The sequence below is a fragment of the Scophthalmus maximus genome, chromosome 18 (genome assembly GCF_022379125.1).
Source record: "Scophthalmus maximus strain ysfricsl-2021 chromosome 18, ASM2237912v1, whole genome shotgun sequence".
Lineage (NCBI taxonomy): Eukaryota > Metazoa > Chordata > Actinopteri > Pleuronectiformes > Scophthalmidae > Scophthalmus > Scophthalmus maximus.
This window is the reverse complement of record NC_061532.1, coordinates 15,778,970-15,806,477: the sequence shown is the minus strand read 5'-3', so window position 1 is coordinate 15,806,477 and position 27,508 is coordinate 15,778,970. Positions and strand designations below refer to the sequence as shown.

The 27,508-nt window shown below is 43.3% G+C and overlaps 5 protein-coding genes across 13 annotated transcripts in view; 2 read left to right on the top strand and 3 right to left on the bottom strand.

Moving 5' to 3' along the window:
* The first annotated feature begins 725 nt into the window (after positions 1–725).
* LOC118289817 (serine/threonine-protein phosphatase PP1-beta catalytic subunit) lies at positions 726–6,680 on the top strand. The gene is made up of 8 exons (XM_035616876.1): positions 726–906; positions 2,578–2,709; positions 2,894–3,124; positions 3,320–3,424; positions 3,721–3,792; positions 4,141–4,292; positions 4,750–4,884; positions 4,981–6,680. The coding sequence occupies exons 1-8, from the start codon at positions 741–743 to the stop codon at positions 5,083–5,085; spliced, it is 1,098 nt and encodes a 365-aa protein (XP_035472769.1). The 5' UTR covers positions 726–740; the 3' UTR covers positions 5,086–6,680.
* Positions 6,681–6,735: 55 nt separating this feature from the next.
* Positions 6,736–10,302, bottom strand: bpnt1 (bisphosphate nucleotidase 1). The gene is made up of 9 exons (XM_035616878.2): positions 10,012–10,302; positions 9,185–9,303; positions 8,923–9,027; positions 8,676–8,783; positions 8,482–8,530; positions 7,711–7,802; positions 7,441–7,638; positions 7,148–7,253; positions 6,736–7,021 (listed from the first exon to the last, which is right to left on the bottom strand). Exons 2-9 carry the CDS (start codon positions 9,299–9,301, stop codon positions 6,870–6,872), a joined length of 927 nt encoding a protein of 308 aa, XP_035472771.1. The 5' UTR covers positions 9,302–9,303; positions 10,012–10,302; the 3' UTR covers positions 6,736–6,869.
* A 265-nt stretch (positions 10,303–10,567) lies between these two features.
* saysd1 (SAYSVFN motif domain containing 1) lies at positions 10,568–12,401 on the bottom strand. The gene is made up of 2 exons (XM_035616882.2): positions 11,985–12,401; positions 10,568–11,586 (listed from the first exon to the last, which is right to left on the bottom strand). The coding sequence occupies exons 1-2, from the start codon at positions 12,195–12,197 to the stop codon at positions 11,263–11,265; spliced, it is 537 nt and encodes a 178-aa protein (XP_035472775.2). The 5' UTR covers positions 12,198–12,401; the 3' UTR covers positions 10,568–11,262.
* grcc10 (gene rich cluster, C10 gene) lies at positions 12,395–15,167 on the top strand. 2 transcript variants are annotated; one of them, XM_035616884.2, is made up of 4 exons: positions 12,395–12,511; positions 13,722–13,775; positions 13,874–14,050; positions 14,634–15,167. In XM_035616884.2, the coding sequence occupies exons 2-4, from the start codon at positions 13,724–13,726 to the stop codon at positions 14,771–14,773; spliced, it is 369 nt and encodes a 122-aa protein (XP_035472777.1). In that variant the 5' UTR covers positions 12,395–12,511; positions 13,722–13,723; the 3' UTR covers positions 14,774–15,167. The 2 variants fall into 2 exon arrangements, with proteins under 2 accessions (XP_035472777.1, XP_035472778.1); XM_035616885.2 differs by having other exon boundaries at positions 12,447–12,511; positions 13,681–13,775.
* Positions 15,168–15,206: 39 nt separating this feature from the next.
* Positions 15,207–27,508, bottom strand: part of LOC118289818 (cytospin-A-like) — a 76,049-nt gene continuing 63,747 nt past the window's right edge. For 2 of the 8 annotated variants that reach the window (XM_047328438.1, XM_047328439.1), the window contains 14 exons: positions 22,508–22,757; positions 21,597–21,647; positions 21,365–21,504; positions 20,193–20,337; positions 19,056–19,565; positions 18,643–18,716; positions 17,898–18,502; positions 17,726–17,813; positions 17,572–17,647; positions 17,437–17,473; positions 16,858–16,954; positions 16,627–16,743; positions 16,174–16,233; positions 15,207–16,035 (listed from right to left, as the gene is read on the bottom strand). In XM_047328438.1, the coding sequence (XP_047184394.1) occupies positions 15,946–16,035; positions 16,174–16,233; positions 16,627–16,743; positions 16,858–16,954; positions 17,437–17,473; positions 17,572–17,647; positions 17,726–17,813; positions 17,898–18,502; positions 18,643–18,716; positions 19,056–19,565; positions 20,193–20,337; positions 21,365–21,504; positions 21,597–21,647; positions 22,508–22,757 (2,340 nt within the window). In that variant the 3' untranslated portion in view covers positions 15,207–15,945. Of the gene's footprint in view, positions 16,104–16,129; positions 16,234–16,626; positions 16,744–16,857; positions 16,955–17,436; positions 17,474–17,571; positions 17,648–17,725; positions 17,814–17,897; positions 18,503–18,642; positions 18,717–19,055; positions 19,566–20,192; positions 20,419–21,364; positions 21,505–21,596; positions 21,816–22,507; positions 24,767–25,307; positions 25,533–27,508 lie in introns of those variants that run through there. The other 6 variants (XM_047328440.1, XM_047328441.1, XM_047328443.1 and 3 more) reach the window with 6 other exon arrangements.

Sequence of the window (27,508 nt, the reverse complement as noted above, 5' to 3'; positions counted from 1 at the left end):
AACTAACGTGAGCAAAGCTACGCTAGCTTCGGTAACTGCATGCCTCTCAAAATTCATTAACGGTTGTTTGCGATTGAACGTTATCGTGTCAGGACACACGTTCGCGTTCATGTGCAAACACCCGTTGTCACCGCATCGTCTCTTCCAGATTCAGCAGATTGTGGTCAATAATAATTTTGCAACTTTACAACTTGGTTAGCAGCTAGCATTAGCTTAGCAAACCTACTAACAAACCATCAACATCCGGTTGATTGGTGCTGCTGAAAAGTGCTTCCAGGTCACAATTTTCTACTTTATTCTCTAAATAGTATTTAAATTTTATTCTCGACATTTTGCATTGATTCTCGCAGTATTTCAACTTCATTCTCGACATTTTGACTTTATTCTCGTAGTATTTCAACTTTATTCATGAAGTATTTCAACTTTATTCTCAAAGTATTTCAACTTTATTTTCGAAATTTTTTACTTTGTTCTTGAAATATTTCAACTTTATTCTCGAAATTTTGACTTTATTCTTGTAGTATTTCAACTTTATTCTCAAAGTATTTCAACTTTTTTCTCAACATTTTGACTTAATTCTCGAAATGCAAGATAGAAATAAATCTTCCCAACTAGTAGTTAGTTAAAGTAAAAAGAACATTTTTTTTTCTATGAAAGTAAAATGAGTCAAATGAAGGCAGTTCAACATCAAACAAGTAGCCTCCATTTGTAAATGCACTTTCAACTACTACAGTTGATCAATGACGTCACCAATCGGCGCGCTTACACCGGAAGGCTACACGCTCTCTCTGAAGCCTGCAAGTCAACGCTCAGGGGCCAACCGTGCCCATTCCCCCGCCTGCGTACAGACAAACATGGCGGAGAGCGAGTTGAACGTTGACAGCCTCATCTCCCGACTGCTGGAAGGTACAGTACGGGAAGCGGACTGTGATACACGAGTGCTCCCGTCGAGAGAGAAAAGACCGACTCGTACACGTCGTTTAGGTTTGCTGCGAGCGACTTTGCGACGCGCGAGGTAACAGCTAGCTACGTAGCAGCGAGCCGCAGCTAGCTACGTAGCAGCGAGCCGCGAAGCTAACCGCTGCGTTAGAGGAGTAATTTATACGTTCGTGTGACGTCACAGCTGCATATTCACTATTCAGACTGTTCGTTATTAGTCTCGACTCTGCGGATAAAATGGGGGCTACGGGTTTAGGGAGAACAACAAGCTCGCTGCGGTCCGACAGAACGAGAGCTAACTACGCTACATAGCGATGTAACGTTGCGTCCTTTTTTTTTCACAAGCAAACAATCTGAGGGACAGAGTTTTTACGTTTTCTTTTTCTTTCTTACGTCACCGAACGAGCGAGAACCGTGGAATGCCGCGGTTGCTAGGTGACGTGCGCTGTTCCCGTTGGCATGGCAAGGTAGCTAGCCGACCGGACACACCCCCTTATATGGCCATCGGAGCTCCATCACGTTAGAATCCCTCACATGTATGAAGTTAAAGTTGTAACTTCTAAAAACAACAACAATCGTGCTTATGTTCAATTACCCTTGATTCGATTTGATTTTTTAAAATTTATTGTGTTGTTTATTTTCTGTCGTTTACAACTTGTGTACTCTCATTGATCTTTTTTAAAAATTTTACTTAAATATTACAAAAGAAAAATCTCTTGCTAAACAACCAGCCTTGGTTAAAATTAGTTGTATAATAAAAAACAAACAAGTAAACAAACAAACAAAAATACTTTCAGGCGAATCGATAACATACACCATGTGTTGGCATTAGTGTGAAATAATAATCAGATTTGCTGAATTCAAAGTGCAAACAAAAGACAGAAATTAACGTTGATACGTCATACAGGTGTTCAAAGCCAGGTTTGTTAAAATCTCTACCTAGTCGATGCTTCTCATAAAAAACTCAAATTGCAAACCACTTGAAATTGAACATCTGCTTACGAAGTGATGAGATATTTTAAACCTGACAAATGATTACTGTAATTAAAATAATGTCATTTTATTTTGTAGTTTTATCAGTATTTATAATTATTGTCAATGTATGTAATTTGAAAGTTCTTATTTATATTCTTTACTTAATTCTTGAGGGTTTATGCCCCTGTTTTCCCCCTATTTGCTAACATGCCCTTGTAGTTTGACAGTGAATTTGTTCAATAAAAGAAATCAGCATGCCGTCATGGCTACATGAAGCTCGTCCCCTAGACTTGTGTCCTCTCTGTCGCACACTTCCAGCTGAGCCGACAAGCTGTTCAAGTAAACACATGGTGTCTGGCCAGCGGCAAAGCAAATGTGAAATTGTAAGCTCTAGTGTCACACGGTGAATGCGAATGTAAACTAAAGAGAAGCTCACCTCAGTGCTGATTGGAACAGTAGATAAAAGAACTTAATTAAGTCTTGCATTTCCTTGTTTCTTACAATATGGGCAGACTCCGCAACTTCCTGGTAATAGGTTACCCCCCATTCACCTGAATGTTGAATATGATGCATGAATCTTGTGTCTTAATACTTACTCATCCCTGTCAAAGGATCAGTCCACGTCGTTGAGCGCTGACGCCTCTGTACTTTTCTGACCTGCAGTGCGAGGATGCCGTCCAGGGAAGACGGTTCAGATGACGGAGGCCGAGGTGCGGGGGCTCTGCATCAAGTCCAGAGAGATCTTCCTCAGTCAGCCCATCCTGCTGGAGCTGGAAGCTCCGCTCAAAATCTGTGGTGAGCATTTATTTTTTTTAAAACACAGTGAAGAAATATGTTAAAAAGCAAGTTTCATGGCAGAATGTATTTAATCCGTCTTCATTTTATCCCATCTATTTAAAAAAAAAAAAAAGAAGTAACGTTCATCACAGAGATCGTGATTGTCAAATTAAACATGCAACACCCGAACTTATCATTCCAGGTGATATCCACGGACAGTACACAGACCTGCTGAGGCTATTTGAGTACGGAGGTTTCCCCCCGGAGGCCAACTATCTGTTCCTGGGGGACTACGTGGACAGAGGGAAACAGTCGCTGGAGACCATCTGCCTGCTGCTGGCCTACAAGATCAAATACCCCGAGAATTTCTTCCTGCTCAGGGGGAACCACGAGTGTGCATCCATCAATCGCATCTACGGCTTCTACGATGAGTGTGAGTTTAAAAAACTGTTTGTTGTGTTTTTTTCTGTTTGTCCTCTTAAGTTTTGAAACAGAACATTAAGATTTAGATTTTTTTTACAGCTTTAGTTTCTTTTTGATAAATTAGAGTCAGACATCCGAATCTGCTTTTATAATTGGTCCTTTTTCCAATTTGTTCTTTCAATTGTCTTCATTTTTTGTTCCTCAGGCAAGCGCAGGTTCAACATAAAGCTCTGGAAGACCTTCACAGACTGTTTCAACTGCCTGCCAATCGCTGCCATTATTGATGAGAAGATCTTCTGCTGCCATGGAGGTTTGTCAAGTATCTGTCCCATGTTCAGTGGCAGCCGGTAATTTAATACTAGATAATGTGATATATAGTATCTTGTTTTTTTATTTAGGATAATGTTTAAAATGAACCGTTACGTTTACACATTCATCAGCATTTAGGATTTTACAAGCTGTGACTGCGATCGCAGTTTTTTTGCCACATCATATTTTCTGAGGGTTACGATATTGTCATTTTCCTTTGGAGATGAATATGTATTTTATTTTTTCTTCATGTATATCGTGATGCACATGATAAAACGAATCACTCGTTCTCCTCAGGGCTCTCGCCTGATCTACAGTCCATGGAACAAATCCGACGCATCATGAGACCGACCGATGTCCCAGACACAGGTCTGATGTTTGAAAACACATACAATATGGTTTCACGTCTGTATCCCTTGATTGTAAGAAATTGGCGATAAAAAAGGTGAAAATCTAAATATCACTTTCTCATACTGCTTTTTGTTTGTAACTGCTAATGGTACAAAATCATATGCACTTTAAATTAATTCCCTTAGTGGAGGAAGTCGAAAATTAATTACTGAGCAATGAGAAAATGTTATTTTCTCTGTAGTTGTTGTTCATATTGTAGTTTACCTCTACTCCATATGAAAATCAACCCTTTCAGAGAAAACCTGTTTTTTCAAAAAGTATCAAAAGAAAACACTTGTTTACATCAGGTACTGACTTGTTTCCTAGGTTTGTTGTGCGACCTTCTGTGGTCGGACCCGGACAAAGACGTCCAGGGGTGGGGGGAGAACGACCGGGGAGTTTCCTTCACCTTCGGGGCTGACGTGGTCAGCAAGTTCCTCAACCGCCACGACCTGGATCTCATCTGCCGAGCACATCAGGTAACAGAATGTTCCACAGTCAAAATGTGGACTGTGAAAAATAAATTTTCATCTCATTAAAAGTAAATGAAAAGTTTATTTAACAAATTAATTGAACGTCCAGAACACATTATCAGCACATACAGAAACAGAGACAAATATTGTTTATTATAATTGAGTTCAGTTTTTATGTTTATTACATCACAAAAGACTCAGCAGGCAGTTTTCTGTTAATTTAAAATACACATTATCTGTTTTGTTTGGATATTTAATTGTGATTAAATAAACCAGATGGGAAAGTCAGATTGTGGCAAATGCAGTCAATTAAATACTCTGCAAATTAAGGTACTTTATCACCAATATTCCCATGAATCAGATCTGCAGATGAAAAATAACGATGAATTGGTTATAAGGGTTTTTGCCGAATAATTTTCTCTCGATCCACTAATCATTTAAGCTTTTATTTCTCTGACCACAGGTTGTTGAAGATGGCTACGAGTTCTTTGCCAAGCGACAGCTGGTGACACTGTTTTCTGCCCCCAACTACTGCGGGGAGTTTGACAACGCTGGCGGCATGATGAGCGTGGACGAGTCCCTCATGTGCTCTTTTCAGGTGCTGGAGCGCAAATGTTTTGTTGTAGTGGCACATTCAATCCTGATTCGCTCTCAGACATTTGGATTTTTCACTACGGTCATATGTGTCTTTCAGATTCTGAAGCCGTCTGAAAAAAAAGCTAAGTACCAGTACGGCGGGGTGAATGCGGGACGCCCCGTCACCCCCCCTCGCACCGCTCAGGCACCGAAGAAGAGGTGAGCATCTGGGCCCCCGACTCTCCTGCTCCTCCCCCGGCTGGTCTCTGGCCCCATGTTTCTGCAGGATGCCTCAAACACTCCCGCCTTCTCTCAGTAAGCTTTGTTCATGCGTAAACCGAAACTCCAGGAGTGTTTTTTTTGCTTTGCTTGTTCTGTGGGTATTTTTATGAACACGAGTGGTTTGTTTCCCCCCCGGTCCATTTTTCTTGACACCATGGTACAGTGTATCTGTATTAACTAATTTCTACTCCTCAGTCCATTCAGCAATATAAAAAAAAAAACCTTGTGGAAAAGGAACGATGTAAAGAAAAGATGCTTCTCTGCCTTTAAGATTAACAGCTTCCATTGTGATTTTTGTGAATGCATGCACACTCGTGAGGCTGAGATTTGCTCTTTGCCCTTGTCAATGTAAAACGCTCCTAAAACAACAGAAGAAAAAAATCTCCCAGAACAACAGAACCGAATATTTACTGTTCAGCCTCGAGTTGCCTAATGTGCATGTAATGTACTTAATTACTGCCATTGTCCCCATTTTAAAATTTGGCTAAAAGCAGTAAGGGAATAGTTTGACATTTTGGGAAATACGGTTAATTGCTTTCTGTGACTGAAGAATGTTTTTTCCTCCACGTGGAGACGTCAGTGGAATACTGAGGTTTTGATGATAAAAGTGCAATAAAAAAAACATTTGTGAGTCCATTTGAACTGAAAACAACTGCCACAGCTCATGTACCTTTCAAAAGGGCATTCACAAACAATAGATCATCTGCAAGTGTTTCCAGCCTCAGCTCTGAACATTTTTTTTACCCATCGTATTAATAAAGCATTGTCCATTGTTGGTAGGAAATAAAGATTAAAGGCAATGCAATAGCATAAAGGGTTCTTAAAAGCTGGGTTTTGTTCTGATGCGAATTCAGTGTATGTGGAAATGTGGTAAACCAAACACCAGTGAGCACTAAGGGCGCTTTCACACCCACTTACCTTTTACGTTTGGTCCAAACCAAAATTGCAGGTGTGAAAGGTTCCTCGGACCCCGGTCAGGACCAATGAACCCAAATTTTGGTCTGACCAAAAAAAGAGGTGGTCCAACTGATTCACGGTTCTGAAAAACAATTTTTGCGAAATTGGTTCGGACTTTCGGACCAATTACAGGAACTTGAGGCAGCTACTTCCTGTAATTGGTCTTCCAGTGTGAAAACGCCCTTAAGAGTTAAGTACAGCAGGTGAGTAGAAACGTAGAGATGGATGCGGCAATGAAAAATGAAGAGCCGACTTATCAGTACAACAATATCACAGCAGTGGACGTAAACCTCTCTCACTGTTGCTCTTCGGTCATCGCACAACATATCGTAAAGAGGCCAAAAACATCCAAGTCAAGACGACGTCGCTTGTTACAGTACCCCGCTCCCACTTAGTGGTTATTGAATGAAGTATATTGAATCATTTCCAACTCACTAAATGTATTTTTATTTATTTCAAATCTTGCCTTTTGCCTTTGGCAATCGATTGGTCTTTCAAGTTGGAAACGGTTGTGTTGAGATGTTCTGAGATTTGTATGACTTCGTTTGAAACGAGTGAAATAAATGGAAGTGCTGTCGAGCCTGCCTCCTCCTTCTTTTACTTTTTAAGGATGAACCGAAGTAATCCACAAGTCCAGTGTGAAATCACTGTTTAATCTTTGACAGGGGAATAAACAAATATATATCCACATGTATAACATTCACCTGTGGTTGAAATCAGATGTTAAAGTCGATTTTTTAACAGTGGCACATGAGTGTGTTTTCAGATTCAGTCTGACTTGAGGGCCTGCAGCACCGACGGCGGCACTCTGCTGACGTAGTACTCGTGGTTGCGCAGCGTCGCGAGAACGCCGGCAGAATTCATGTGCTTCACATTTGCGTCGTAGCGGTACGCATTGCCGTGCATGTCCGTCAGTTTGCCTGCACAGGAAAAGAAGGAGATGGTGAGATATTTAGAAAACGGAATCAAAGACCAGTACACTCTGACTGTCAAATACACTGCAAGCGTTCCTGTACAAGTCTGTTTGAAGAAATGACAGTTTTTACCTCCGACCGCGTGCAGGATGGCTTCAGGAGCACAGGTGTCCCACTTCTTGCACCCTGGACTGGCAAAGACGTAAGCAGACGCTCTTCCCTCAACAAGCTGAATAATCTGCAGAGTGAAGACTCGGTAAAACAGCTGTTCTTCGACACATCGACAGGCTCTCGGCTCAGTGTTTTGGCGGTGTCACTGCTAAAGATGTCTCCTGTCATGCAATCCAAGTTCCATCAGAAACCATGACCGTATTTAATAATCCATGAACATAGATGTGCGTTAAAAACTTTGAAACTCATCTCACCTTATTTCCAGCGCCGCCCACTCTCGTGACTTCATGCGGCTCCATGGCGTCCACACAGTCCGTCACCAGCTTGTTGCTGTGGGAACGGGTGGTGGTGACGATCCGCCTGTCGCCCGGGACTTCCTGCAGCTGGAATCCAAAGGCACCCAGTCCCGGCATGCCCCACATGGTTCTCCCCAAAACTGCTCCTGCCCCGTGCTGACAAATTCTGAATTAAACCAGAGCGTCTACTATTTTTACGACGCAATACACTTCGAGTTTGATCTGTACCTGGTAGTTGTAGAAAGGCTGGTTGATGACACCTGCGATTGCTTTGCCTCCATATGCAATTCCGATAAGCACCGTCACGTTGTCCAGGAGCCCTGAAAACAGCAGGACGTTTGAAATGCAGAGGCAACTATACAAAAGCCAACTGACATACTGACTTTAGTCGCGGAGCAAACATGGAAGAACTGTTTGGGTCAGTTAAGAGTCAATGCAGCGATTTCATGCAGCAGGCATTTCCCCTCGCCGCTTTCTGTGCGTCACCCATACAGAGAGCAGTGCTGTGAGGCTGAGAGGTCACCGACCCCTTGTGCGGTACCCAGACCTCAGTGTGGTGACGGAGACACCTCGACGCTGGGGTCGGCAGAGGGCGAGTGACCGAGAGAAAGAGGAAGAGATATAAAGAGAGAGAGAGATGTAGACAGCAGAAGCAGGGATACACAAGGAAAGGAAAGGGGAAAAAAAGGTGAAAGTGACAGTGAACCCGCGAGCCAGAGAGCAACCCGACAAACACTTTGACGAAAAACTAAATGAATTCAAACAGAAGTCTCAGTTAAAGACTTCACAATGTCAGTGGTTAAGTTTACTGTCAGGCATCAGAGTAACTCATAAAGAAATCAATGCTAAATGTATTTGTTCAGTGGATTTCTGTGCAGAACCCAAAAAGCACTTGTAGTGCAACCTAATTCAATCTCTCTCTCTCACACACACACGCACACACAAAGAGCTCGTGGAGGCAGATTTTTTTATGAAGCACATTTCAGGAGCCTACTGTACCTTCAGTATATTCCTTCGTGCCATCCAGTGGATCGACCCACACGACAAGCTGAGAGGAAATGTGTGCACACAGTAAAAGTCAACACCACAATATGATTCTGTGTCCATATCATTGTGCTGTACCAATTTCTTTCAATTGTGACTACTTTATTTCTTCTGTTCCTGAAGATATACATTGCCGGGGGTTACAGTACCTCCTCCTCTTTCAGGCCACTATATTCTGCAGGACAGCTCTTCTGGAGGATTTCCTCTGCCTGGCCGTTCTCGATGAGGTCTTCTCCTGTCTCCTCAGCTGGAAGCTCCTGGGTGAACAAGAGGTATATATATATATATATATATATATATATACTGTACGTGTGATCATCATCGGACTTTGTCCCGACCGTCTGTCTAAAAAGACTCGAACCAGAATAACTGGGGAGATCTTCCGCTTCCACTCACCTCTTCTCCGATGATGGTGAGTTTCGGGAAGCGTCGGGACAGGGAGGCACAAATGCTCTGCTGCGCGAGTCTGTCCGCCAGTGTCTGCAGATCATTAGCTCCGGTCTGTGAATGGTGTCGATGGAGGAATAAGAAAATGTCAGTAGCCTCAATTTATTATGAACTCATGGGGTATTATAACTTGCCAGTGTCTCTCTGGGACAGGCTATAATATTATTCCACCTCCTCTGGGGTTTAAGTCCTTATAACAAAAGGGTCCTACCTTTTCCACAATGCCGAGATCTCCACTGTGGAGGACTTTCCTCACGATGGCGCCGGCCTTCTCAGCCACAGAGTAGGCCGACGCCACCAGCCGCATGACCACAGGACTCCCAGACATCGCTGACGGACAGAAAACATATGGTCATTCAAACATAGTACGTCACCTGCATCTGTAGTTCACAGTTGCTTTGACGATCAAGGTACAAAACATTGGTACAGTTTGTAATATGCAATGGATTGTTAGTTATTGACTTTCCAGCAGCATATGGGTTGTTTTAAATGAGCTGCACACTAATTAATAATAATTAAAATGTCGGTTATACAGTGATGCATCAGTAACACCTTCACTTTTATTTGAAGCTTATATTTCCAAAACCTTTTGAGTGCAAGATTATCTTCTTTTTTTTTTACATTGTAGTATTTAAAATAATAATACTTCTTCAGCTATTAATCAAATTATCTGGCCTTAATTTAATTCTACTTTCTTTCTTTCTGTATGTTCTATTATTGTGTACCTCTTTAATAATTAAATTAAAAATGATTGGCGAATGGAAAACACTGGATCCACATCATCACTTCCTTAAACCAGTAAAGGGTCATTACGTCATATTTCAGTGTGATCGACGAGGCATTAAAAAGGGACAACAGAGCTGTTAGGTGAGCAAAGTAAACAAGAGCAGCTTGCACACAGGCTAACTAGCTAACACGCTACCGCTGACAGCTAGCTGAATCAGAAATACCACACAATGAATGGAATACAGAACGAGTTAAATATCAACTATAAAGTCGTATACAGTGGGGAAAAAAGGGGAATACTCAGATACTTACTGAACCTAACGTGGAGCGACAGACGACCTGGAGTTGATGAAGGAAATGCAAATCTGTGGACCGCCAAAGAGACGAATGAACACTCAAGATAGTTACCTTCCAACCCGGAAGCTGAACTGTCCAACTGCTTAGATAGCTTGTCGCGATACTCGGCAGCTTATGTTGATTTAAGATAATGTTGGCACACTTGAAGGGGGCGGGGCGGTAACACAAACTTAAGTCTAGCAGTGGTTTAACAAAAATAATCAATGTTTGCCATAAGTCCGGTTCCGAGCTAAACGTAAGCCGTAACCGCTCCGACGGCTTTAGAGCAAATGCAAAGGCAGGCGTGGGGGAACAATCTTGCGTTGTGTGTACAACACGTACTCTCTGTACAACAAGTGGTTCAACGGGTCCTAAAATCCGCCAGGTTGATATGAAAGGAAAAAGACTGGTCCAAAAATCCTGTTCAGCTGAACTCGCCTCATGTTTTGCCGAAGAAGTTTTTGCACAAAATCTTGAATCTCAAAACCTATAATAAGGAAGTTCTATTGCGAGATTTACATTAACTTACATATTCAATTTTCTTGGCAGTTTTAATCAAAAAATACAAGTACAATTACAAGATGTTCACATGGTTCTCTAGAGACAAGACACTGGACTCTTCAAAATGCTTTACTAAACTTTGAAAGCGTTAAATTCCAAACACCGTTTATTTTATATAAATTAACAGCAAGTTGCACTTTCATGTTTTCTCTGTGAGTGAGTTAGGGATGATCGGTTCTCTTCCCGTTCACATCCCTGAATACCTGCCGCACATTCTGAAATAACCCCACATTAGTCAGTAAAGGTAAAAATGAAAGGTAGAGGTAAATGTTAAACATTTAATGTTAGAAGAATCTGTGGAAAATTACCCAATTCCCCCAGTGGATCAATGAAGTATTTCTGATGATGATTAAAAAAAAAAAGAAAAAAAAGGAATTGTAGCTTGGCTTGAGAAAAATGTTCCACATTATAATGTGAAATAAGGATTGGTGATGATTAGTGTTGTGCTGTGGCAATAACACGTGTTATGTCTCCAACTTCCTGTAACAATATCAAAACACTTCAAGAGAAACCAAAACCAAAATGGATTTGTAAGCAGAGAAATCTCAACTTTCTGTGTTATACAGACATAATTTAACGTCACTGAAATGCCTTTTAAAAATCAACAGTTTTTTAAAGAGAAATTATTTAATATAAATATTTGATAGAAGCAAAATCATGAGCACTTCATCTGTTGGCCAGAGGTCTGTAGCCCATCTCTCCCTCCAGCTGCTCCGCGGTGAGGGAGCCCAGCAGAGGCTGACAGTCCGGGTTGAAGACAGAGTAGGCGCTCAGTTCTCCGGGCTCGCGGGCCGCCGGGCTCCGGAGCCCCTCGTAGAGCCAGTAGAAGAGGGAGATGACGAAGAAGGGCAGGCCGAACTCCAGCTCCACGAACAGGCCGAGCAGCACCAGCCAAAGCAGCACTTTCAGCAAAGTGAGGTTCGAGACGATGACCTGTTTCGAAGCCAGCCATCTTCCCAGGGCGCTGTCCAGCAGCCAGTCGCTCCGCTCCTGCAGGGAAGACATGGAAAGTTTAGGGCTGCAACTAACGATCATCATCGAATAATCTGTCGATTATTTTCTCGATTAATCGATTAGTTGTTTGGTCCATTGTCATAAAATGGTGAAAAAATGGCAATTGTGTGTTTCCCAAAAACTCCAAGATGATGTTTTGTTTTGACCACACACCAAAGATATTTCATTAACTGTCCCATAGGAGCAAAGAAACCAGAAAACATTCACATTTAAGAGGCTGAAATCAGAGAATTGACTGAAAGGATAAGGAAAGAGAAGAAAAACACATGTCTGCTATAGAAAAAAATAAGCAAAAAACTTGATTAGCTCAGCATTAGCTAAAACTAGCATTAACTTCTCACTTGGCTCCAAGTTTTGGTTGTTGGTGATCTCACCTGGACGTGAGGGCTGTGAGCTGCAGCTCGGTCGTTCTCTGTCTGTGGCTCGTCAGCTGTTGTTGTTGTTGTTGTTGTTGTTGTTGTTGTTGTTGTTGTTTCAGGCCCAGCAGCCCCCGCCTGTGCTCCGGGCTGTGGACCGGTGTCCTGCCCCTTGCTCCTCACCATCCCCGCCTGTCGTCGAGCTCTGAACTCTGCGAGCTTCTGCTCCATCGACACTTAATATTCACCAGTATTCACCGCCGCGACTCATTCAAAACGCCGTCGGCGTCGGCTTAGCTTCGGCACACACACCAAACATTCCAATTAGCCGCGTTTCACTTGAACTTCCACTTTATGCGACATGTCGGACAGATTTGGCCGCGCTACGAGCGAGGAGAGGGGTTTATTTACCTTGTGCGTCAGCGTCTGTCGGAAAGCACGACTTCCGGTCGTAAAGAGAGACGTCGTCTGACGTAAAGTGCATGTGTCGTAAAAGGGCGTCGTTGTCCACCGCTGCGCTACGAGCTCGGTTGTTTTCATCATCGGTGAGTTCTCCGACCTGCACACTTTAACCGTTTATTAATCCGTTAATCACGTTGTGTGTGTGTGTGTGTGTGTGCGCGTGTGTGTGCGCGTGTGTGTGTTGTAGTCGTTGAATCTGTCGGTAGCTTCCTGTTACACTGTCAGACGACGTTAGTTTCTAATCGATGAATGAACATGATCAGCGTCGAGCTCTTCATCACACGAGTTGACGTTCAGATATGTAACTTAAAACAGATTAAACAAAGTGTTCAGATCCTCTACTGTCGTAAAAGTAGAAATACCACCCCGCAAAAGTACTCTCATGCAAATAAAAGTACTACACTCACAATGCCCCTCGAGTAGAAGTATAGTAGTATTGGAAATATAATGTATTTTAAAGTATCAAAATAAAAGTGTTCATCTTGCAGAATCAGTCATGGTTATATATTATTATATAACAGGATCATTATCGTTGATGGATTCTCATTAGCTGTACTACATGTGTATTATCTCAAAAATTGCTGTAAAGTAACTCGTATCTATTTTCCTCTGAAAGGCAGTGGAGTAGTAAAAGTAATATGAAAATGGGAAGTACAAGTACTTGAGAATAGAAGCTGCTAAAGTACAGTACCTGACTAATATGTACTTTTAGTACAGTCGTGCCTTCAAAATGTCACTAAGCTGAGCAAAGTTGCAGAGGTATTATCAATGAAATGTGCTCAAAAGAATCAAAAGTAAATATTCATTATGCAAAGAGTCTTTTTTCAGTGTTTTGTTGGATTTTATTGTCTAATGTTTTTGTCAATGTGAAAATTATATTAGGTTCTAGCTACACAGTTGGTTATTTTAAGCAAATCACGATATTTCATAAATTCCTTCATATTTTTTGTGTTTAAAATCTTAATCTTTATCAAATAACAGTAACTGTCAATTAGCAGTAATTGAGGAAAACGCGCAATATTTCCCTCTGAAATGAAGTGAAGAATGGAGTAGCATGGGATGGAAAATAGTGAAGTAAAGTACAAGTACCTCTTCTTAAGTACAATACTTGGAGTAAAGGAACTTAGATATTTTTTAATGCTGACTTAAATAATATCATTTTACAGTAGATGGATGCATTCGAGTGCAGGACAGTTACTTTAAGTTTTGATTGTTGTCTCCACCTGTTCTCCGTTGTCTCATCCAACTGCAGCACTTCAGTAAATAACTGGTTGTTCCCTCTCTCGTCTCCAGTCATGGCCTCAGCTCCAGCACAGCAGGCGACCCTGACTGTTGAACAGACCCGAGGTGAGAGATGGCGCTGGATTAGAGCCGATACAAGTTCACCTTCCCTCGCTCTTTTGATGCAGAGCAACTTCTGGTGTTTTTCTTTGTTTTTTCCACAGTGGTGCTGAGCGAGGTGATCCAGGCCTTCTCGGTGCCGGACAACGCCGCTCGAATGGAGGAGGCCAGAGAGAGCGCCTGCAACGACATGGGCAAGATGCTGCAGCTCGTTCTCCCCGTGGCCACTCAGATCCAACAGGAGGTGATCAAAGCCTACGGGTTCAACAACGAGGGAGAGGGTGAGGCGGCGTTATCCAGCTCTTACATTCATTCAATCATTCATTCAATCGATGCTGGAAATACATAAGCATATACTGTAGTTAACAGCTTTCTTTATTGAGTGTGTTGGACCAGAGTAAATAATGACTCCAAACAAGATGATTCTTACATTCAGAGCTAAAGTACCAAAGTATAAAGAGGAATATTTACCCACAGGATTGAACTTTGTCTCTCTAGAGCCAAGGCTGCTCCTTTAAACCTGTAGCTCCTCCCACTTGGCGTAAAATATTTTCTCTCTCCTTATTCATCTGTCAATCATTTTCAGCAAGAGAGAATAGTTATATCTCCAAATAAACATTTCCCTTCGGACAAAACATGTTATTTATGCCAGAAATAAATATTAAAAACAAAAAAACACATTCATCCAGCTCACGTGACCACAAAGGTGCACAAGATCAGACTAAGATCGAAAAAAATAGTTTCAACCGTTTTGCCAAATGACTCATCGATGTGGAATGACCAGGCAGATAATCCACAAACAAATGATGAGCGAAGATAAAGTTTACGTCAGGACTTACCTCTTGCACTCCGCTTCACTTTCAGGTGTCCTGAAATTTGCCCGACTGGTGAAGATGTACGAAACCCAGGACCCTGAAATTGCAGCCATGTCAGCAAAACTGAAGTCTCTCCTCCTGCCGCCGCTGTCGACGCCGCCTATAGGGGGCGCCATCCCTGCGTCCTAGGAACTGTTTATGTTAACGATTGGTCAACTGCTTTTTTCTGCTTACTTTCATTTTAATGCTTAATGGATCTGTGTGTGTGAATATACCGTCAATCCAAGATCATCGAAAAGTTTCAAACTACAATCATAACACAAATTATGTTCATGAGTTTCATTTAACGCCCTTGCATTATCGTTAAATTATTTGGTTTTGAAATGTTTCAGTATTTATTTGTTACATGTTACACGATGACCACTCTTATGTTATGAACCTTAAACATTTCCTTTGATGCCAATTATACATCTTTATTTTGTACCATTTTTATATATTCTGTCAAAAGTATCAATGTCTTTTTTTCTGTTTTCATACAGTCGAGTCCAAAACTGTATATTAATATTAAAAGGTTTTCTGTGAATCTCTGTGTGGTGTTAATGGAGAAAAACAACAACAATAATTTACATTAATACATAACTTTATTATTGCATAAGGCTTTGGCAGCAACATCTTAATAAGTTTACCATGTTTTTAAAAATAATGAAGCGACTACACATATTTACATTTCTCTCCTCAGACAGAGTCTGTTGTTCATCAGGTCAAAACATCACTTTCACAGAAAATAAAATCTGGATTCATATCTGCCCCCCTCCTTTGTTTTGTGGTTTTAGTTTTGGGTGCATGCAGACATGACAATCATGGCAGAAGAGATCTATGACTAAATTTTTTTTCCCAAGATAAATAAAATCTAAGAGCCCCAGGTTTTGAAATCATCCAATTCAAAACTTCAACACATTAAATTACATTGATCATAAAGTGCTTGTTTAAAAAAAACAAAAGAATTGTGCAAAACCAGTGCACCCAGCACCGGATGTGAAACAAATTGTTGAGTAAGTGACTATTCTGCTTTACATATGAATTTAAAATATTTCTGTGTGCTGTGCATATTCACCCGGCAGATATTCGGATCCAGTGCCACCGCAAAAAAATGTACAGTGTGTAGAAAAATAAAAGTCTCAGAGGCTAAAACACTGTTTTCCTTCTTTCATCTGGGTGATGGCCAACGAAGTGATACATTAAAAAATCATATCATAAAGTCTGATATTGCTGATTGGATTTTAAATCCTTGCTGTTCAGCTCCCTCTTGTGGAGAACAGCGGGACAAGAAACCGTGAACAAGACGAGAGGAGACGACCACTTCACATCTCAAAGTGACGGAAGACGCTCTCGACGTAACCCAGGACCCGCTGCCAGTCGGGCCCGTCGGCCTTCAGCATCTCCTCCACTGTCTGTCACACAGTCAACACGCACAAGGTGAAGTGTTGTGAGAGAACAGAAGACTTGTCGCTGGGAGGATCTGTGGATATGTTTTAAGTTGCATACCTTGTCATTTCCCAAACTGTAGAAGTGTACTTGGAGACTCTTACCAGTGAGGCTGTGATTCCCACATTCTCTCCCGTTTTAAAAGCAAGTTGCAGATTTTCCCTCTGTAAAAAAAATCAACAATGTGGTTTTCAAGTCAACTCAGGTTTATTTTAACAGACTTAACTTTCAGGCATAGATTCATTTAAATGAGCCCAAAAGATCCTGCAAAGTCAAAAATCACTTGTACTCAGTTATTAATGTTTTTTTCCTTCCCACTATTATTAAGTCAAATTCATTCTAATGTCCACAACAGTGTTAATAAAGTGAGTACAAGTGATTTGTTTGGGGGGACCCAACACATCTAGAGTAACTCTTGTAAAGGTTTTTTGCCTGGATTAAAGAATATTTCTTTTCCATCTCTGTAAAAGATCTTTAAGACTCAAACCTCGTGTCTTTTTAAAGTTATTTAAATGTACATAAACCTACACATCACATTAATCAGCAGCAGTTTTTACCTTGTCGTCAGGGTTGAGGCTGTCGTAGGGGATGTGAGTCGGTAAGTACGTGTGATAGACGGCACAGAACGCCAAGCCATCCTCCCAGCTGCTGCTGAAGTTGGTGATCTCAATATTCTGTCGTAAAGACATTTGATGAAGAGAAGATTTGATTCGTTCCCTATGCGGAATATTCCACTTGCAATTGTTTTAAAAAAATATCTCAATGCCGGTGAAATACTCTTCTCTGACCTTATAACACTGTGTACGACTTTGGCACCAGCGCAGCAGCGAGTTTCTCCTGGAGCCGCCATGACGCCGCAGCAGAGCACTGAAACCGTCCTGAGGTCTGTGGAGACGAGCAAACGTTTCAGCCACAAATCAGTCGACAGTTATACACAACACACCCACACCGTTTTAAGAATAACTTACATTTATTTATGGAGTTACGGAGCACGAGAAAATATGGAGGTGATGTTTTTTAATCTCGTGCTCACGAGATATTAATTGTGTGGGAATAAGTTATTATCAAGATAAAAAAATATTGTAAGAAATGGAAGTTAAATTATATTGGAAAGTAAAGTCATATGAATCAGATTTAAAACAATAGCATAATATAGTCCAGGAGATATGGAATCATACAAGTTTATTTAAAAACACAAGTAGCAGTGCAAGTAGGAACTGAAGGAACAGAAGTTCAACCTGAGATTGTGGCTCCGTTTGAATGTGACTTCATTCAAGATGAAAATGCTGCTGATTCAATCGCGCTAAACGTTTATCATTGTCATATATCAACTGATGAAAAGGGCCTCATAATAAATAATAACTTACCTGATGTAATCTGAGCTTTGGTCGTCATCCTGTTTTCCTGCAAGAGACGCATGCGGCCGCAGTCACGCAACTGTTGCACTTTGACGACAGAAAAAAAAAAAGGCACAACGGTGATTTTTGTAGGTTTGAACTCACCTGAATAAAAAGTGGACCAACTGTCCTGCCGCTGCAAAACTCGATCCATCCTCCTCCCGTTTGTCGGCTGCTCCTTCTGGAAGAGCGAGGAAGTCATTCTGCATAAATTTAATCCTGAATAAAGACGAATAAATATGTTCAGGAGCTTGTGTACCTTGCATAGCGGCAACGTTGTGCTTGCATTTATGGAGGCGCCGTTTTGCCCGGAGGGGTCGGCTGGGAGCGGGAGACGAGATAAACTCCTACGAGAAAAAAGACAGGGACAGTGCACGTTTGATCAGATGCCGTTGTGACGTGAAGGGCTGTGAACGGTCATGTCGACTCACCAAGATCGTTCAGACAGCATCGCGATCTTCCTGGGATCCCTCTGGCCACGTTTCTCCAGTGCAGCCAGACTGCGCAGGTATCCCTCGGCCACCCCCCTCCCCGTCAGCTGCAGGCTCCCTGGTCCGTTCGCCTCCTCCTCGGGCTCCTGAGCTGCATCTCCAGGTTCCGTGTCTCCATCGGCATCATTCTGCTTCTGCTGCTTTTCCACATTTTTAGCTTCAGTCTCAGCGCCGACTTCCTCCATCACGTGTTGTATTCCCCCTCCCTGTGCCTCCTCAGAGTCCCGCCTCTCGGCCTCTTCATCACCGCGTGCCTCGTCCGTCGCCCTGCGCGTGTTTCTCGGAGCAGCCGGCTCGGCTCGCTCCCGCCGCAGGCTGAGCTCAGTCAGTTTGCGGCAGACGTCTCGGTGCTCGGCCCTCAGACTCTCCAGCTCTCGGTCCGTCTCCCGCTGCCCGCCGAGGGCCAGGGCCAGCTGCTCCTCCGCCGCCCTGTGGCTCTGCCGGAGCGAACCCAGGGCCTGCTCCGACTCGGCCCGCAGCCGGTCGGCCACGGACACCGCCACCTGCAGGTCGCACTGGAACTGACGCCACTCCAGCCTCTCCGTCTGCGGGGCAGAAAAGAAGTTATCTGAATTTAAGAGACACTTGACATTTAATTTTTAAAAAGCATGAGTTGTTTTAAAAACAAGTTTAAAAACTGCTTTGTTTTCGATGCTTTCACGTGCACGTTCGGTTTCCGACTCACCCTCAGTGTCTCCCTCAGTGTGTCCACCTCCTCAACCAGCTCATCTCTCTCCGTGATCAGACGCCTGAGCAGCTCTGAAACAGAGTTTTGTTGTTGCATGTGTATATATCTTGAACAAGGTGAACAAAGACAGTTTCCTCGTTTAAGCAGATTAATGAGGGGAAAAAACTCCACACACACATCATTCTGCAAAGGGAATCTCAAACATCAAAGTAAAGAAGACAACAACACACTTTTGAATGAAGAGTAAATAATTTGAATTTTTAAGCATGTTACCAATAACCGATAGTTAAGGAACGAAAGTAGGAGGAGGAGACAAACTTCACTTTGTCTTTGCAGCAGACTTCAGCAGTGTCCTAAAAAACTGCCTTTAAAGGAGCACAAAAAGAAGACGGTGAAGGTGGAGGACCTACCCACTGCTCCTGTGGTCACATCCGTCTTGGGGCTGAGGCCCAGTGAGGCCCTCTGATGCTCCATGAGACTGAGCAGAACCAGGGTCATCTCCTCCTCGGCTCTCTCTGCTGCAGCCTGCGGCTCCAGTCCGCTGTCTCTCTCCTGCCAGCTCTCCGCCTCTGAAGGTGAACCCCCGGAGGGAGGCAGAGACGCTGGCGTGCCCGAGCCGGTCGTCGTCGTCGTCGCCGCCGCCGCCGCCGCCGCCGCCTTCTCGTGTAGCGCCGCTGCGTCGCTCACGTTCGCCTCCGGGGGGGTGACGCTGTCGATCACGGCCCATTCCGAGGAGGCAGACAGTTTCTGTGTCCAGTCTGCGTTCGGAGTGGTGGCGGCGGGGGAGGGGGCGGTGCTGCCGGCCGGCAAAGACGTCTGTGCTTTATCAGGGGAAGAGGCTGCCGCGGATAAGGCCATGGTGGCCAGGTCTGCCTCTGAGGGCGTGGTCGGAGGCGTTTGGAAGAAGTCTAGAGGAGAAACTGAGAGGGAGGGGAACAAACGGTAAAAACAGAGACAGAGCAAAAGAGAAAGGCAGAGGGGTGAAAGAGCAAAAAATAAAACTGAGCCCTGGGCTATGAAATCATTCCAGTTGAAAAATGGGCTGAAAGTAAAAACCCCTCTCTTCTTCTCCTTGAGGCAGACGGAGGCACTCGGTGTCCGCTCCCTTATTTACTGTCCTGTGCCGACTGATGCAGCAAAAAGCCTCTCCTGCCAATGTTTTAGCCCCACGCGCGCACGCGCGCACGCGCGCACACGCACACATGCACACACGCACACACACGCACACACACGCACACACACACACACACACACACACACACACACACACACACACACACACACACACACACACACACACACACACACACACACACACACACACACACACACACACACACACACACACACACACACACGCGCACGCACACACACACACACGGTTGCAGTCTCACTCTGATCTACTATCTAACAGCTGCACTCACTGCTACAACCGGACGATTACATCCATCAGTGCTGCCTGGTTTCTACAGATATCTGATGAAATTCGCATTAAAGTTGCTGAATTATTATTTATAATATTGGTTTTGAGATCTTGCTACTAATACCATATGTGATTTGTTCTCCTGCATAGTCATGCCAGGCTACAGAAATCTCCGCCTCCTTCGACTCAGATCCTTTCCCTGCTTCCTCCTCCTTGTCCTTGCGTTTGTGCTGCAGGGATTTCTGCAGACTCATCATTTCCCCCGGCAGCTGCACAATGTATTCTGTTCAGCTACGGCAGTGGAGCTATTCTCATCCTCCTCCCCGCAGCCCGGGCCTGAGCCCCACTCCCTGCGGGGTGCCGACGGCCCGAGAGGTGAGAAAGCCAGGAGCAGAATGTTAAACAGCTGTTAATGTGACAAGAAATAACAACCGGAGCGAGCGGCCGACTGAACGTCTCCGTGTTAGAAAACAAGACGTGAAACGCCGCTGGGGGGGGGGGGGGGGGGGGGGGGGGGGGCGACATCTCACACATTGACTGAGCCGAGTGACGTCTGGTCTGTGATGCTTTGAACTGACTGACACCGGGAGAGGCTGAAAGATCTGAGTTGAATCCCCGGAGATACAGTTCTGTGTCGACACGTCCCTTGTGCCAAGAAATGCTTCTGTCATCACACAGTAACACACGCCAGGATTTAATTTGGTCAAACTGGAGGATGGGACTGTGATGTTCATCTTTACAGCTGTCTCACTTTGTGATTTCACCTGATCCTGGTACAAATCCACGCCAAAAATTACTGGAGAAAGGTTTGGTTGAATCAAGCACCATTAGAAGATGCAGACTCAAGATCATAACATGCTTTCTGGTAAAAAGAACGAAATGATAAATGGTTTCTGTCTTTGCATTTTCATGGATTTAGTGGGGTTGCACAGTTTTGTAGAATAACAAGTCGAGACATTTCCACTGATGCCTTCCTCGGTAGAAAAGGATACTGATCCTTATCTGCATCAAAAAGAAAACTTAGACTTATCTTTTGATCTTTGAATTGGGGTTAGACATAATGAGACACGGGGGGGGGGGGGGGGGGGGGGGGGTACATGTGGCACCTGTCTTCTTGTAACCAGGAAGTTGGTGTCTAAAAATAGTCTGATCCAAAAAAACAAAAAACAAAAAAAAAAGGCCTGCAAGACAAATCTGGGCATGTGCAGTGCAGAAAATCTAAAAACCGTACTTTGGATAGAGTTTTTAAAAGGGAATAAGGAAACGATTGCGTGTGCGTATGTGTTGCCGTGATACCTGCAGGGACATGGCCGTCTTTGCCAGTGTGGTTACCCATGATCCAGCAGGGTGGTGGTGGGGGCAGGGGGATAGGACCTGGACGGGCAGCTGTCCCAGCGTCCTTCTTGTGTCCTCTGAGTTGTGAGGCTCACTGCTGCCTGCACAGAGGGGAGGAGGTTAAAATATCAATGTTGCATGAGTATGATGCTGAACTCAGGATGTGTGCAACACGTCAAGAAAGGAGACGTACAGTGCAAAAATCTCTGCACCCTGGAGTTGGGAGCCTCCAGGCACTTGATCCCTGATGAGTCAATGGGATCATGAAAAAAATTAGCTGCAGTAATCATAATTTGCACATTTTGATTTGAAGTGTTATTCATGTCACCTGTTTTCATTGGCCAGCTCACAACAGCTGCCTCATTTCTAATACAAGAGCCACATGTGTTTTTTTTAAATGAATATCATCCTTCCCCCCCCCCCCCCCCCCCCCCCCCCCCCCCCCCCCCAGTGCGGTGGGGATTATATCATCTGTGACACAATCCATCAACCAAACCCCATTCAATAATCCGGTGATTTAAGGTTGTCATGGTTATAAATAAGAGACCCGGACGTCAAACGACATGGGTTCACTCAATAAGACACTGCTAGTATGTCGGGTCAAATTCGGCTTGCTTACCAATTTGCTACGATGCACTTTATTTCACAATTATTTCGTTTTCACACTGACTTGCAGCCACCGCAGAATATTAAACCAGGAGGGGAAAAAAAACTCCACATCCCAAAATGTTATTAAATAAACGCGCGGCTTGGTAAAAAGCTAAGCCGAATTAAAGAAGACTTTAATTCATTTCGTAAAATGTTTTGAAAATTCCCCATGCTACGCACTGGTGTTTCTTTAAAGGTAGATTTAAACTGCCCGTTTGCTGAATGGAGTTCGGAGTCGTGCCTTTTATCCAGGTGGTTAGGATCTTCTTTTTTTTTCTTTTTTTTTATAGCTGTGACATATGTTGCATCTAACTGCACACACACACACACACACACACACACACACACACACACACACACACACACACACACACACACACACACACACACACACACACACACACACACACACACACACACACACACACACACACACACAGTTTAGATCCATCCTACCTTCTCCAGTCCCGGAGGAATCACCGGAGTTGGACACGGTTCGAGTCACTGACAACCATCTCACTCCGACATCCCATGTTGACCAGCCCGCAGTGGAGACCGGGCAGCCACCGTCCACACGACTCGAGTCCCGAGTCCCAGTGATGATGGAGGAAAAATCCGAACTCTTCTCCTTTAAATCCAATGCGACAAAAGGCGAAGGAGGCAGAAACGAAGTGTGCGCGCAGCAGCTGCGCGCCGCATCGACGACCTGATGAATGTCGTTAAAAGGGACCTCATTTTTTGTACACAATGCTCCCACAGGGAAACGAATGAAGAGATAGAGGAGTGCGCGTAGAGTCGTACATGTTGAATGAAGGTGACGAGGAGAGCGGCTCACCGCCAGGGGGACACCGATCTGTGGCTGGATGCAGGTGTGTCGGGCAGACAGGTGACTGCAGGGCCAGACGTGTGTGACGTCACACGTCAGCTGACTAACCCCGTGAGATCACGCCCGCAAAAAGAAGTGCAAAAAGAGTCTGGTTTCGGTGTTTCAGTTTGGGCCATAACACGACGAGTTGAGTCAAATTAGGAAATTATGAAAATATTCAATCACGCATAAAGGTCCTGCATTTGACCTGTAAGTAAAACTATTGTGTATTCGGTCTAGGTGGTGATAGTCGTGATTTCCTTTCCTGCTGTTCACTCACTGACAAAACTATTTGGGGCTAATTCAATTCAAATTTCCACCCATTTGGATTACACCGATTCAACATACACAAACTGACCAACCCAATGTGATCTCAAACAAATAGACCTCGTTCAAATTAAATACAAAAATCAGTCTCTTAATATTTTTGAAACACATTGGATTTGATTATACCAGCTGTTTTTTGTGCATTTGAAACACATAAGGTTTATTATAACTATTACATAAATCTTACTTGTTTAGTTTATGTTTGACTGACAACTTCACATCACATTAAGCTTGTTTATGTTAAACGTGACACACACGACACTGTGTGACATAAATTATATTGTATATAATACACTGAAATGATTTTAAGCAGCACTCATGTGAAGACATTTGATACACTGAGCTCAGACTGGTGTGTATTATTATGATGATGAACAGGTGTAATTAAAATAAAGATTGCTGTGCATTTAAAAGTTTCAGGACCACGGACAGAGCACAGTGAGCACCAGGTATGTGCTGCCCCCTGACGTCCAAATCCAATACTGCAGGTGTAACGACAAAAGGATATTTGAGGATGTTTGACGAGAAGATCCTGCAATTTCTTTATTATTCTCTGAGGGGACTTGTGTCATTGGGATAAGATATAATTTACCTCCTGTCATATTAAGCCATAACACTTCAATTTAACTGAAATCCACTTTCTATCTATCTTAATCAATGCTAAATTGTTTAAAATTATAATAACATTTATTAATACTTTACCATTCACTTTTTTTATCCATTGTTTACCTCAAAGAACATTGTAACTTTATTTTGAAGTTGAGGGGAACGAAATGGACAGACTGGACTTTGTAATATTATGAAAATGAAAAATTATAAACTGTTTTTTTTTTTCAAGTTAAGCTCATATATATGAAGCTCTGAAGGGAAAATCAGATACATTTACTCACTTTAGTTTATTAGAGCAAACAAGCTCAACCCAACCACACACAACTACCCTTGACGTGTGTATTCTAAATTTAAAAAAAATATGAATATCATATCATTCATATAATATTTTTTAAAATACATTTGACATCGTGATGACGCACTACTTCATTAGTCCAGTTCAATCCAAATATCTCACACGCCGTCGACGACCTGAAATGAGCGATTTCACTTCAACTTCCGGTCAAAGTTTATATTATAGAAGTTGCGTTTTGTTACGTTGTTTCTGTCTGTAGGTGGGGATGATATTAGGAGAAAAAAAAAATGGCGTCTGATGATATCGGCTGCCTCTTGCGAGCGGAGCTGTGGCATCACTGACCACATCACCATCGGCGCGTGATAATAAGTCATCACACACACACACGCACGCGCGCACACACACGCACACGCGCGCGCACACACACACACACACACGCATGTCGCCGTCGCCGTGGGAAGCTCGGGCCGCTGCTGCAGATGCCGCAGATGTTTCCGTCGACCGAGGCGTCGACGGAGTCTCGCGAATGCCGCGGGACATGATCGACGCTCACGCGTCTCCCGCCACTTCACTGCCCGAGAAGTGACCTTCGCTGAGGGGCGAGAAGAAGATGTCAGCGCTGAAAAAGGTAGGGAAGGAGCCTCTTATTGTTATTATATTGATTATTATTATTATTATTATTATTATTATTATTATTATTATTATGCTGAATGCATAAAGTGTGATGGAGGGAGGCTTCAATTTTGACCCACTTCATTTTCATGTGGAAATGAAAATTAAGTGCCAGAAGTTCTGCTCACTCACTGATTAGTCACCTGTCAAGGTGTTTTTTCTGCATCGATTAAAATCAATGGCACTGAATGAGGGTGGAGGTGTGTGTGTGTGTGTTTTTGTTGTTGTTGTGGGGTGTATAAAGAAAGGGGTGGGGGTGTTCTTGTGAACGGATGGAGGGGGGGGCCCACGACTTCTCTCTCAAAAGTTTGCTCTGTCTGTCTCAATGAATGCCCACATGCTCCCACTGCGCCGCTCTGCTCAATTCAATGAGCGTGTGTGTGTGTGTGTGTGTGTGTGTGTGGAGTGACTCAGCTGTATTGTACTACTACATCTGTCATCCGTCTTTTCATCTGTCACAGGTGTTACCATGGCTACTACAGACTCACTGCTGCCTTTTCTTTGAGAAGGACTCAGGTAAGAGGTGGGAGAGGCGACGGAGTCGTGACGAGTCCTCACCGCAGCAGCTGGGATCCGGGGGGGCTGACGGTGTCGCGGCGTAGTAGAGGCGGCGTCCTTGATCTTTTCAAACTTTTAGAAGTTTATATACCAAGGAGTCGACGTCTGCAGTTGGTGTTTTGTAATGATATAGATTTAAATTCAGTAGAATAAGTCTGGGGTTATAAAGAATATACGTTTTTATATAATACTGAATATACACAATTTTGACGTAGTCCATTGACAATTCACTTTTCAGAATATAGCTAAAACTAAGCTATGAATTTGAATGATTCAAAATTATAGCTTGGACAACAAAAGCAATAAGTCAAAAACAAATGTGTATTAATATGTAAATATACCCCATCGAATGCCCTGTTCACTCCTGTTAGACTGATGTTTGATCAGTACCCAGATGTTTTAGAAAAATACTGAGCCTTTAATCAAATCAAGCTTTATAGTTATAACCACATGACTTTAATAGAAATAAATTTGTCCACTTTTTCTATCTTCACCAGCGGCATCATTTGGTAAAACTTGAGTTAAGTGCTTTGGCCTATGACTTTATGGTTTTTTCAAACAACAAGTAACCGTGCAGCACTTTTACAGTCTATGGTCGAACCGAAAAAATGAGCTGAAAGACACAGTTCGTATAACATGTAGTAATTTGAGCTATTGTTGATTTAAAATATTGATAATATGCAATTGGCCCAGTCCCCTTATAGCGACAACCAACGATCTCTGCTTTGCGTCATTTTTTACCGAGCACGTTCAAAAGACAGATGACGCGTTCAGAAAGTTCCTGGCAAGTGCACGACGCCTCGTGCACCTCGGACAGTAAAAGTGGATGGTGTTGGCCGGGTAGTGATGTGTCTGTCGAATTTGGGCGTGAGAGCATGAAGGAGACGGTTGTTAATTAGCTGAACTCAACACGACTCCTCCGGAGGTCAGAGGGTGAAGAAGCATCCGAGGAAAAGGCGCCGCGGGGGGTCCGCCGCCTTTCTCCTGGCATTTTTTGTTGGACACCTTGGATGATCGAGTGCCAGCTCGCATCAGCACAAAACCTCAAACAACATCACTATCAACGTGGCGCTTTTGAAGCCAAGGGCAAATAAAATCGTGCAAGAGTAATTTTTTTATGAATTTTAGTGTTCCTGTTCCTAAACACCAAAGAAACACATAAAAGCAACGCCTTCTGACGACAAGAAATTAATTTGAAGCATTTGTTTTTGTTGGTTTATATAATTCTCCGATGTACGGTTTTGAGGTCAGGTTTGTCTATTTTTACTCGCGACGCTTTACCCTCTTTGTTCCGCTCATTAATATCTCGGGTAGATTTTTACACATTTAGTCCCGACACTAATTGTTAGCTTGTGCGTGCAAGTGTTGCAATGTCTTGCGAAACGATGGCAGCACTCCTCAGATAAAGTCTGCAAGATGTCGTGCTTTTGACAGCAGGGATCACACACACACACACACACACACACACACACACACACACACACACACACACACACACACACACACACACACACACACACACACACACACACACACACACACACACACACACACACACACACACACACACGCGCGTTAATCACATTCTGAAAATGTCTTTTTACACATTACAGAATGAGCTGACGAGAGGAGATCAGGCTGATCGGAGATTATCAGTGAGTTAATCATGTGTCGGGTCTCACTGTGATTTTACAGGCTTTGTCAGCACAAAAGGCTCCTGATTGAGGCGAAGGTGGATACGGGAACAGCTTTACTCGTTTGATGTGCGTAACCTAGAGTTTTTTTCTCTCCTCCTTTTTCTTTATCAGTCATCCGCTCTCGATCATGTACCTCACGCGTCGTTTTTCTCAAGGTTGGAGCACAAAGTTAATGACTGCAGTGAACAAATAATCCAACGGGATATAAATTAGCAGAAGCAATGAGGCTGACTTGAGTTTTTGAAATGTGTTTCTATTGGTGTTCAACCTGCAGCAGGACCTTTGGCTCAAGTGTGGAAATCTTCCATCTTTCTCGCCCGGTGTTACTCCACTAGGTGGGACTGTTTACTTTGATTTGCTCTCACATACTTAACATTTAAATGTTTTCCTTTTGGTCCTGAGAATGGGCAGTGTAAAGATTAGGAGTAGAGGGC